This window comes from Sorex araneus, chromosome 2 (genome assembly GCF_027595985.1).
Source record: "Sorex araneus isolate mSorAra2 chromosome 2, mSorAra2.pri, whole genome shotgun sequence".
Classification (NCBI taxonomy): Eukaryota; Metazoa; Chordata; class Mammalia; order Eulipotyphla; family Soricidae; genus Sorex; species Sorex araneus.
The window spans coordinates 196557512-196569481 of NC_073303.1; the positions used below are offsets into that span (position 1 = coordinate 196557512).

Here is an 11970-nt window from a genome sequence, read left to right on the forward strand (position 1 = left end):
CTACACGCTGCCTGAGGAACAGAAAGCTAGGACGGGTCTTTAAGAAGGTGATCTGCCCTACCTGTCTTTAAGCTGTTTCTTTACCAAATCAATAGTAACGGGAGTCATCTCATTACTGGGAGTTTTGAAAGGGACCGTATTATCTGATTTCTGAGACTTGGCGTCAGATGATCCGTAGGCCGTGTAGCTGTAAGGAATGCCATAGGAGGAGCCGTAAGGCATTGCCTGGTAGGTGTTCGGGTAGTACATGTTCACGTCCGTGGGCTGACTTGCTTGAACCTAGAAGAAGAAAGGGACAGATAGGAAAATGGCCGCCTAAAAATGGGAAAACCGTGTGTTTCTAAGGCCAAAAAAAGGAAAAATTATACAAACTCTGTAAGCAGTCGGAGGAGAACTGATGGCAGGACACTTCAAAATCAAAATCAGACTGGTTAAGTCACAGGATCTCAGTTCAGAATTTAGTAACTGGAGCAATAGTATAGTAGGAAGGCTTTTTTTCACTTTGCACATGACCAACCTGGGCTCAATCCCTGGCATCCCATATGGCCCCCCAAGCACCATAATCATAGGCAATTCCTGAGTGTGGAGCCAGGAATAAGCCCTGAGCACTGCCAGGTGTGGCCCCCCAACAGACAAAAACTATGAAGTTTAGTGCTGGAAGGGATAGTACAAAGAGTTCAAGGCCACTAATTTATTAATAGAAGAGGATCTCAGCCTTCACACAGAGAAAGAGGACATGAAGTGATCACAATCGAGACTCCTTCAACTTTCCCTCCTGTGGGAGCCTCACTGACCCGAATGCATGCCAAACGCAGTCTTCAAACACTGGCAACACAAAGTTTCCCATTACCCACCAGGGCCCCACTTCTGCATTCCCAAATCTACCAGAAGGGAGGGAAGAAACAAAAAACTACACAGGGAAGAACCACTGCACCCATACAACAAAAGGCTCCTACTCATCCCAAAGACCTGGTCGCCAGGTAGGATGAGCCCAGGGTTCCTCAGACACAATCTCTCAAAAGAACGCGAGAATCTGGGAGAAGAGGTGGGGTGGGGTCCTGAGATGGGGCTCTGCCCTGGGTTCAGACCTCAGCACCGTCAAACACTAAAAGGGTGATATCTGTACTAATCTGTACTAGTCTATTTGCATAATACTCTCATAATGCTGCTAAGGATCAGAAAAAAAATAAAGAAAAGTTTCCAAAAGAAAGAAAAATTTCCATCATTGTGATTACAAAACTTATTAGATCCATCACTATGATGGGGGAGGGGAGGGCGGTTTGGGCCACACCCGGCAGACCTCACAGCTTACTCTGGCTCTGTGCTTAGGGGGTCACTCCTTGCGGGGCTCGGGGACTAAATGCAACCCAGGGGATGGAATCGGTCCACCATGGTCTTGCCCTGTACTGTCTTTCTGGACCTATGATTTTACTTATTCAGTTTTTTGGTTTTGGTTTTAGGCCACCCCTGACAATTCTCAATGACTCCTGGTTCTGAACTCAGGAATTACTCCTGGCAGTGCTCAAGGGACCATAAGGGATGTTGGGATTCGAACCTGGGTTGACAGCATGCAAGGCAAACGCCCTACCCGCTGTGCTATTGCTCCAACCTACTAAAGCAGATGTAAAAGGGTGATTTCATTCACCTTTGAGTTTTTGACATTATTTTTTTGAGGGGGGCAGGGAGCCACACCCAGCAATGCTCAGGGGTTATTTCTGATTTCTGGTGGTGCCTGGGGAACAATACGGGATGGAATCCAGGTTGACCACATGCATGGAAAATGCCCTCCCTGCCATACAACGGATCCACCCCAGTTTTTGAAATGGAATAGAGCTCTTACCTGAGGGATATTAATTCCTTTCCGGATCTGCTCCTGCTCCCATCGGCTGAGCTCTTCATCTTGTTCTCCAGTTACTAAAGCATCATCATCACTCCCCTCAATACCTAGAGCCGCAACGAGCAGAGGGTCGTCACCCAGAGAAGAGGCAAAGATGTGCTAACCGCTTCCACCCCGGACATCAAGCCCCAACAGTGGTGTGAACCTGGCCACTGCACTGCGAGCAGACTGTAAGTTCCATGTTCATTCGCTACTCCTCACTGGGAGCCTTGCACAGTAAGTTTTGAAGCTAAAACTGGTATAGATGCATGTTAAGGCATGTGTTCATGCATTGAACACCACTAAGGCCTTCAATGCAACAGCTGGAACAGAGCCTCCAGCCGCTAACAACATCAGTCAATTACATCAATTCACGTATGTAGAGTGATTCATAAACATAAGATAGCAAAACTGGGGGCGGGGGAATGCTTAGCTAACTTCTTTCCAGTCACAATACTGGCCACATGGAAAGGACCTGATAAATAACAACTCTCATAAGTTGCACGCGCACATGGAAGGGGGGGGGGGGCGGAGGGGGAGAAGGAAGGGGAGGGAGGAAAGAAGGGAATACTTTCGGCCCATGCCTGGCAATGGCTCAGGGCTTATTCCCAGCTCTGAGCTCAGGAATCAGCCCATGCAGGGTTCAGGGGTAATAAGGGGCTCCAGGGATGCAAGGAGCATGCAAGGCAAGAGCCCTGCCCACTAGCCCCTAGTTTTCAAATAAGACGTTCTTTCTAGCCAAGCCAGCCCTCGGATAGAAACAGCCCGAAGCAGCTGGCGCACTGGACCACAGCATCCACTCTCAGGGAACAGCAACACAGAGGGCGGATGTCTGGACTGGTAGATCAAGTTACCTATTTCCTCAGCAATTTTTTGTCGCTGTGACTTTTCTTTCACAGAAAAGACTATGCGGCGCTTCTCGTCATCATCCTCATCGTCACTGGCATCATTCTCATCTTCTCGAACCAGGCGCCCTTTACCGGGCTCGCTGTCGTGGGGGGTGAAGTCCCCTAATTCCCGGGCCAGCTGTCGCTTCTTCCTCGCAGCGTGTATAAAAGCAGCATCTGGAATTTCTCCTAGAAATACAGGGCAAGAATAAAACACGGCAGTATGAGGGTCTCAAGGATCAAAAAAAAAAAAAAAAATCAAGTATAAAAGATTCCCCCCAAGACAACTGCCAAAGTGATGTTCTGACAATAGCCCCTGGTCCCTCTTCCCAAACTGTCTGCAATTCAACTGTCATATCTGGTCCTTTCAAATAACACCTGGCGGTGCTCAGGATTTACTCCTGGTGGGGCTTTAGGGGACAATATGGGGTGTCAAGGACTGAATCTGGGTCAGCCGCGTCTCATGCGAGTGCCTGATCTGCCGTACTATCTCTCCAGCCCATTCAATTAATACAACAATTTTTAAAAAGGAAGAGCTATCTCCTTGGCCCTATTTGTTGCCCCCCCCCATAAAAGTAGAAAATAAAAGTCACGTTTTAAAGCTACAAAAGTGAAAATATGCATGGGAAAGAATTGGCGCTGGGAATCCATCACATCAGGCTTATATTTTAAAAACCTTCTTGGGGGGTTTGGAGGCAATATCTGGCACTGCTCTGGGAACCATATGTGGTGCCGGGATTAAACCTGCGTCAGCCACCTGAAAGGCCAGGACTCTACCCACTGTTATGTAGCTCTGGCCTCTATCGCATCTGTTTTATTTATTTATTTATTTATTTATTTATTTATTTATTTATTTATTTATTTATTTATTTATTGGCTTTTTTTGGTCACACCTGGCGATGCACAGGGGTTACTCCCGGCTTTGCACTCAGGAATTACCCCTGGCCATGCTCAGGGGACCATATGGGATGCTGGGATTTGAAGCCGGGTTGGCCGAGTGCAAGGCAAACGCCCTACCCGCTGTGCTATCTCTCCAGCCCCATCTATCGTATCTGTTTTTGACTGTAAAATTTCCCCCTATCTTTTAAGGTAAAAGCAAAATTAATTACTAAATTAGAAAAGGGAAAAAATAAAAATATCAGAGGCTGAACAGTACAGAGGGTAGGTTGTTTGCTTTGCATGCAGTTAACCCGGTTCCATCCCTGGTATCCCATATGGTCCCTGGAGTACTACCAGAAGGAATTCCTGAGTGCAGAAACAGGAATAACCCCTGAACACCGCCAGGTGTAGCTCCAAAATTTAAAAAAAAAAAAACAAAAAAACAAAAAACTAAAACACTAATAATCTCACAATCTAAAAAAAAAAAGCTGTATTTTTCTTGCAAACAGTATTTATTCACCTGGAGCATATGTGATATATAATTCTATCCCTAACTTTCTTCATATAAAAATTTTTTTTCTCCATGAACCTGTTCAGCATTAAATTGATTTTTAAACTTAACCACACTTATGGAACAAACAGAAAGCAATTCATTAATGAAATAACTGCTCTTTTCACTTATAAAAAAAATTAGTGTTTGCTTACTTCAAATAGACCTAATATGCTCAGGGGACTATATGGGACGCCTGGGATCGAAGTCGGGTCAGCTGCCCTCCCACTGCTCGGCATCCATACAAACTATCTTAATATCCTTTATTCATTGACTTGAAATCCCATTCACTTTCATCACAAAATCAGCTACCTGAGTAAGTCTACAAAATTGAAGTGTTTCTAGTTCTCACTTGATAAGCAAAAGGAAATTGCCCTGTGTTTTCCCAACACAGTAGACAGAAGTAACAGCATTAGGCAGCTTCTCCCCAGTTCACCCTGGGGGCTCACTTAGGTTCCCGCAGCATTTGCAAATACACACCTGGCCGGAGAACGTTCAGGGAGGACAAAGCATTTGCAAAAGCGCCCCCAGCCTTTGGCTTCTCTTCCTCCTTCTCGCTTTCCATATCCATTTCCTCGTCTCCGGGTTCACTGATAACAGTCCCATCCTCTGGATTGGCGTCTTTAACATGTCCCAATTTGTCCAGCGGCGGCTCATCTACGGTTTTGAAAATAAGCAATTTAAACTTATTTAACTTATGTTGACATCACTTAAACTTATTGACATCACAAACTGATCAAACGATGTAGTCTGTGTTTAATTATGGGCCCAATTCATGAGAATTGAAACCATTCTATAATGACATCAAACCCTCAACTCCCCACAGTATGAAAATGGCACATGACAACAGCCATGAAGAAGAGGTGACAGTAGTACAGGAGGGACACACTGCTCCAGCCTACCGAGATGCTACGAAATGAACTTTACTAGTGGACCAAAATGAACTGCTTCTTCCTTATAGCTCCCGGTTTCAGTAAACTGCACTTGAGGGGGCTCTCTACTGCGACCAAGTGTACAGACCAGACAAACCTCACTTCAGAACTTCTTTTCACCCTTTGCTAGAAGGGTGAACCTTCGACTGCGCGATCCTGACCCACTGCCACAGCCAAATGCCTGAGAGTGCACTGTTGCTGAGCAGACATAACCAGATACTTGCTGGGGTTCCGGAATCAGAACAGAGGAATATGACAGAAGAGGGGACACAAAGACCAAGTCAGCCAGAAAGGGAGGCGTGGGGCACTAGCTGGTGCCACGGGTGGACGGGTTCATCACGCTTTGCCTGTGTGCTTCCCGCCACGACAGGCAGTACCCAGGGAACCTGGCGATGCTGGGGATCAAACGTAGACCCCCTGTGTGTAAAAGCTGCACTCCAGCCCTTGAGCTAGCACCTCGGCCCAGTCACTATTTGTTCTCTGCATTTGCTTCACACCAAGCTGGCTTGTAAACTAGTCCTATTATCCCACATATGGCTCAGACAAAAATGGAGGGGAAAAAAATGGTTTTTACCTCAGAGAACCATACATACAAACAACAAACAGGAAAAGGAAGACAAAAGTTTGTCCTAAATAATATTCTTCTGTTTCCCAAGAATGTTCTTCTCCCCCAAAATAGCCCTCAACAGTCTCTCTGATTCTGTAACCATACTCTTGCCCAAATTCCCAGGAAAATATTTCCCATTCCCATTCCCACTGACCCCAATTTTACTAAGATCTAGGTCACTCTGCTTTTTTATTATTGTTTTGGGCCATACCCAGGGGTACTCAGGGGGTAACTCCTCGCTCAGGAATTACTTGGTGGCTCAGGGGGACCATATGGGATATCAGGGATCAAAGGTGGGTGATGGAATCCAAGTGCCATACCTGCTGAACTCTCTCCAGCCTCTAGAGGTCACTCTGCTCAAGATTTTAATAAATAAATAAATAAATAAATAAATGATTTCCCACCACTTTCCAAACTACCTTGCAGGCCACTCTTCCTTCATGCTAACATGAAATTTAAAATCAAGGCAAGCTGGATGCAGCGGAAAACTATGTATTTTGTGCCACAGATATTACAGTGGGCAAGGTGCTTGCCTTGCACGCGGCCAATCTAGGTTTGATTTCTGGCACCCCATATGGTCCCCCGAGCACTGCCAAGAGTAATTCCTGAGTGCAGAGCCAGAAGTAAACCCTGAGTCCCGTAGGGTACAGTCCAAAAACAAAATACAAAACCATACATTCCCTTTTGCTCTACTAAATCAATGGCACGTAACTGACAACATAACCTGTGAAAAGTCTATACAACTCACCTCAGAGCATAAAATGATTTCTGCATATTTTGAAAGATGCAATTGCCAAATGAAGTTGATGAGTATCTGCTTTTGATTAAGCAAATTCAAGCAAAGCATGGCAAAAACTGCAGTTTGTGGGACGGTCACAATCATTCTTCCACTTCAGAAAACAAGATGCAAAGGATCCAGAGACACAGTACAGGGGTTAAGGAGCTTGCCTTGCATGCAGGCAACCCCGATTGCATCCCTGGCACCAATCATGGTTCCTCAGACCCCACCAGGAATGCTCCCTGGGCACAGAACCAGGAGTAGCCTGTGTGTCCCCCACACCCCCTGCCCCCAAAAGGATTTGCAAGGAGCCAAGGCTAAACAGCACTTGTGTGGATGAGACGCTGGGTTCAATTTCCTGCATCTCCAAATAAAACCAACACATGCTAAAAATCTTTTCCTGTAACCTCAATTTCTCCTCTTGTGACCTCAAAATCTCCTCTTATGACCTCAAGTTCTTTTACCACTGCTTCAGAAAGAAACTGCTTTCAATTAAACTTCCCTTTATGTTGAATTTAAGGTTCTCCCTCTTTTACTTCAGGAGGCAGGAAATGAAAGGGGGATTGAGCCAAGTGCTCGAGGCTTATTTCTGGATCTGTACACAGCAACCACAAAGCAAACACCTGAGGGTGCTCTGGGCCCCACATGGAGTGCCAGGGCTGGCGGCACAAGCGCCTTACCCCCCTACGTCTCCCGGCCCCAAGCTCACCCTCTTGATCCCGACATTCTGGCCCCTCTCTCCACTGTCACCTACCTCTCTCCAAAACAGTATGCACCTGCTCCCTACCACTTTTCACCAACTGCACCAAGGATGAGCCCTGGCAACCAGCCTTGATTTCTCCCATTCCCAGCCCACCAACTAGCCCAACAACCGTGGCCAACATTACTAAGTTTACCTGCTGAACAACTTAGAAGCTGTTACTTCCTCCAGTCCAGCTTCTCTAGACCCTGCTATACTACAGCTCCCGCCCTGCTCTGGCTTTTATTGTCTGGGGACCACACCTGGCCATAATCAGGGCTTACTCTGGGCCCTGTTCAGGGATCACCCCTGGGGGGTCCTTGGGAGACCATGCAGTGCCAGGATCTAATCTGAAAGTGTGAGCAAGGCCTGCTTCTCAACACCTGAACACCTGTATCTCTCTGGCCCCACATTTTTTTTTTTTAGCTTTCCATGATTACACAAGCAATCTTATTATCATCATTATTTCAATCTATATCTTTATACTGGCCACTTCAAATGCAAAAGCAAAGTCATTCTTTTCGAAAAAGGAGGCTTAGGAGAGGTGTGCTAGGTCAAGGCTGGCAATGAACACACATCTGGGGCTGGGATGTGTCTGGACTGGTGAGCGGGTTCAGTGCCCGAGCACCTTGAGTGAGTGGTGTGTGAGCGCGAGGGTGAGCTGTGTGGCGAGGGAAGGCAGGTCGGCCCCCAAGAGGCCTTGGAAACCAGCTCCTTGCTCCAGCCACTAAGCCCAACAGAAAACCTGCCCTGCCTTGTTCTCCTTTCTCCTGACCTTTCCTGTACTAATTCCGTGTCCAAAGGCAGTTCTCGACAACTTGGGGAGAGTGAGGCAGTTACCCCCACAGCATAACTGGGTCCCTAAAAATAGTCGCCCTCCCACTGTGTCCTCATTTCCTCATGCAACGTGTGATGATTCGTTCTCTCAGTCACTCTGGCACAAAGGCTCCAACTCGACTCTTCAGTGCGAGAGGGGAAGCATTTTTACCCAACTTCCCTTGGGATATTTCTTTCATCCTTTCTTTCCATTTCTTTCCCCACATGTAAAGCAAACATTTTTAACTCAACTCTAATTCAGAAAAGTCTCAGTCTGGAACCACTGACCCATTTAAAACCCACCAGTAGCAGATCCGAGCTGGCCCCTGCGTCTATACTGTTCTCAGCTTCGGGTCACTCCTCAGACCATCCGAACTTTGCTCTAGTAACAGGTAAAAGTTCCAACCAGCACCTCACCATTACACGGCAATGCTGAAGCTTTTAATGGACACTAAACATACTCCATGATCTCCCAATAACTTATCTTTAACCCTTAACCTCTTTCTGCCAAAAGCTGGCCACCTGGGACTGTCAGGGTACTTGACATTTTCTGAAAATTAGTTTCATTTTTTACTTAAAAAAAAAAAAGCCATATATATATATATACACACACACATATACATCCTGTTTTTTCTCTCCCATCTTTCAGAACTTCAATGATCAAAGATCCATCTTCCAGTGCCAGCTACCTGTGAAATATTCCTTTTCCTGCCTCTGAAAATTACTATTGGAACCACTACCACTCACTGGACCCTTTGCTAAACACTGGCTACAATTCAAGGTGACAGTATCTTCCAAAGCAGACCATATATTCAGGATGCAATGACATATTTTATCCACATTATAACTGTAGCTGAGAAAGTGGAAGACAATTCCGCCTTTAACTCCACAGGAAGGAAAAAATGGGTCCCACACCCCTGCATGAGAAAAAACAAGAGCCCAGCAGACTGTGATGGACCCACTTTCCTAGAGAGCACAGGACTCAGAGAGGGCAGGAGAGCTGGCAGAACAGGGCCTTTATCCATCAATCCTGCCAGCCCTCGGCCAAACAGAAACACAACATTAAACTTAGCGTAACTTAGCGTACTTAAAAGTATCGTCAGGATTAAACCAACTGTCAACAGCCCACCGAGCCTGTGTCTCTCAAACACAAACCTAGGAATTTGGAGAGATCGGAAACATGGCAGGAATGGGGATACTTCCTAAAAATGCACCTACGGTGCAGTTGTCAGAATTAAGCCATAGAACTGTTTTTGACCCCTAGACAGAATTAGATGGAGTTTCAAAACACTGATGGCAACAAATCCAGCAACCCCATCTCTCCCGCGACAAAGCGCTTTCATTAGCCATTTCTAAAGAAATCCATTAGCGCAGTACTTACTGTCGGTGGAGGAGTTGAGTTCTGTCTTAATCTTCGACTTTTCAAGATCTTCTTTATATTCTTTCTTAAGCAACTTCACTATTTTTTTACTGTAACTTGATTTCTTCACTTTGAAAACTTCTTCATTTTCTTAAAAAAGAAAGTAAATAAGATCTGTAGCATCATTTCTAGTGTCGGCGTCTCCCTGCTAACCCTGACAGCATCTTACATGCAAACCAGGACACTCCAGCACAAAGTCACACGCCACCTCAAAGTCCTTCCAGACCTACAGACTCTTGAAAAACAAAGTCAACTCCATAAATTAGTGTGCAGCAATGTCAAACTTGATACCCTTGTTTTGGGTTTGCTTTGGGGCGACATTCTGTGTTGCTGGCAGCTTACTCCTGGCTTTGCGCTTTGCTCAGGAGGGGTCATACCTGACCAGGCTCAGAAGACCCTATGCAGTAATGGGGAACCCATGTTCTATCGCTCCAAGCCTAAATGCAACACTTTTTTAAAAGGCACAACATAGAAGCTTCATAGAACTTTTTTGATTGTTTACATTTCCAAGCCATCCGCAAGAACATTGCAACGAACAGTCCCTGCACCACCGAAACAAACAAAAAAACCTGCCTGCGCTCCTTCTTAAAGAAACCTCCTGGAAAGGTCAGGAGATTAAAATGGCCCACTTCCGTGAAAACCCCCACAAATACATCTTCCCGAGCTCGAGATTTTGCTGGGAAGTCTCCATTTCCTTTTTAAAAGTCTCTGGCTGGGACTGGAGCTATAGGACAGTGGGTAGGGCATTTGCCCTGGTTCAATCACCAGTAACCCATATGGTCCCCAGAGCAGCACCAGGAGTAGTTCCTGAGTGCAGAGCGAGGAGTAACCCCTGTGCATCACCAGGCGTGACCCCAAAAAAAGCAATATTAATAATAATAATAGTAATAATAATAAGTAAAAGTCCCTGGCTTCTATCAACACACTCAGCTGGGGGCGACAAGATCTGACTATGAAGGCCGAGCTCATTGGCAGGAAGCAGGAAAAAGATCGAAGGCTCAATGAAGGGGGGAGGAATCAAAATGCACTGCAGCTCGGGATTGGGACTGGGTTGGCGGACGCCTGGGAGTAGGATCACACCTGTCCCTGCAGTGTTGCAAAAGCCAATGGGGAGCGCGGCCGGATATCCGTGCCACTGTTTACTTCCAGGAGGACGACCCGGGTAGGAGGGCGAAAACTGAGGCTCGGCCATCGCAAGGGACCGGCCCAAGGTCATACAAGATGCACGACAACTCCCAGATGGAGAGGGTGGAGGGTGGCGGGGGAAGAGGGGGGCTCCGGGTGACGCACGACCAGAGAGGGAGCACCTGAGGGAAACGCGCGGGTGCAGAGTCCCCCCGCAAGTGCAGCCCTAGCGGAGGCCCCACACTTCGGTGCTCCCTGGAGCATCAGGGAGAAGCAAAAAATAAAAGAAAAGAAAAAGCGACACAACCGGGTGTGCATGGAAAGGGCACGGCGCCGCGGCCGGGTGGGGGAACCGCCCCGGAGGGCGGCGAGGAGGAGGAGGAGAAGGAGGCGGTGGTTAAGAAAAGGCTGGCGGCGGCGCGGGAACGCGTGCCCAGCCCGAGCAGACGGCCGGAGGCGGGCACAGATGCGCGGCGGGCAAGTCGGGGAAGGGGCCGGCGTCGGGGCGCCGCGGTTACCTTCCTCCTCGTCCTGGAAGCTCAGCAGACTGGCCCTGGGCACCTCTTTGTTCTCGCGCTGCCTCTTGCGCGGCTTCAGCCCGTTGCCGGGCTCGGCGCCGCCGGGGAAGCCGCCCCCGGCCTCGGCGGCGGGGCCCGCGGGGAGCGCGGCCGGCGGCGGCGGCAGCCCCGACTGCGGCGGCCCGGGGCCCAGGAGCGACTCCCCGCCGGGGGCCCGGTCGCCGCCGCCGCCGCCGCCGCCCGGCTCTTCGCCCGCGCCCGGCAGCGGCAGCAGCGGCGGCGGCGGCGGCTCCTGCTCGTCGTCGCGCTCTCGCTCCTCCTCCTCCGAGTCGTTCCGCTTGCGCACGTTCACCCGCCGGGCCTTTCGGAACATTGCCGCGGCCCGCACGGCGCTCTCGCACCCGCTGCCACCCCGCGGCCCCGGCACACGGGGCGGGAGCCCGCGACGGCGCACGCGCGCTGCTTCCTCTCCCGCCCCCCCAACCCACACACACACACAGACACGCACACGCGCGCACGCACACACGGCGCGCACACACACCAACACGCGCACACACTTAACCCCCCCACCCCCGCACCGCCGCCAGCACCAACCCCGGGTCCCCGCCGGGGCTGGCACCGCTCTCCCGCTTCCACGCACTCGCCAGCGCGCAGGCGCCGAGCCGCCGCGCTCTCGGAGAGAACCCGGCCCCTCTCGCGAGAACGCCCGCGCTCTGCACTGGCCTCTGTCGGCCCGGAGGACCGATGACACGGTGCCGGCCGACGAGTCACAAAGGGGATCAGAGAGACGAGGGAGCCAGAGAAGCCGCCCGGTCGTCCCCTCGGCCGGCGGTGCTGCAGTGC

General features: G+C 49.2%; 1 protein-coding gene across 1 annotated transcript in view; it reads right to left on the reverse strand.

Moving 5' to 3' along the window:
• The window catches only part of PAXBP1 (PAX3 and PAX7 binding protein 1), a 34700-nt gene extending 23030 nt beyond the window's left edge, over positions 1 to 11670 (reverse strand). Inside the window, exons 1-6 of the mRNA XM_004620344.2 lie at positions 11128 to 11670; positions 9446 to 9574; positions 4673 to 4849; positions 2731 to 2952; positions 1841 to 1944; positions 62 to 279 (exon numbers count right to left, since the gene is read on the reverse strand). Of these exons, the coding sequence (XP_004620401.2) occupies positions 62 to 279; positions 1841 to 1944; positions 2731 to 2952; positions 4673 to 4849; positions 9446 to 9574; positions 11128 to 11500 (1223 nt within the window). The 5' untranslated portion in view covers positions 11501 to 11670. The remainder of the gene's footprint in view (positions 1 to 61; positions 280 to 1840; positions 1945 to 2730; positions 2953 to 4672; positions 4850 to 9445; positions 9575 to 11127) is intronic.
• Positions 11671 to 11970: the final 300 nt, after the last annotated feature.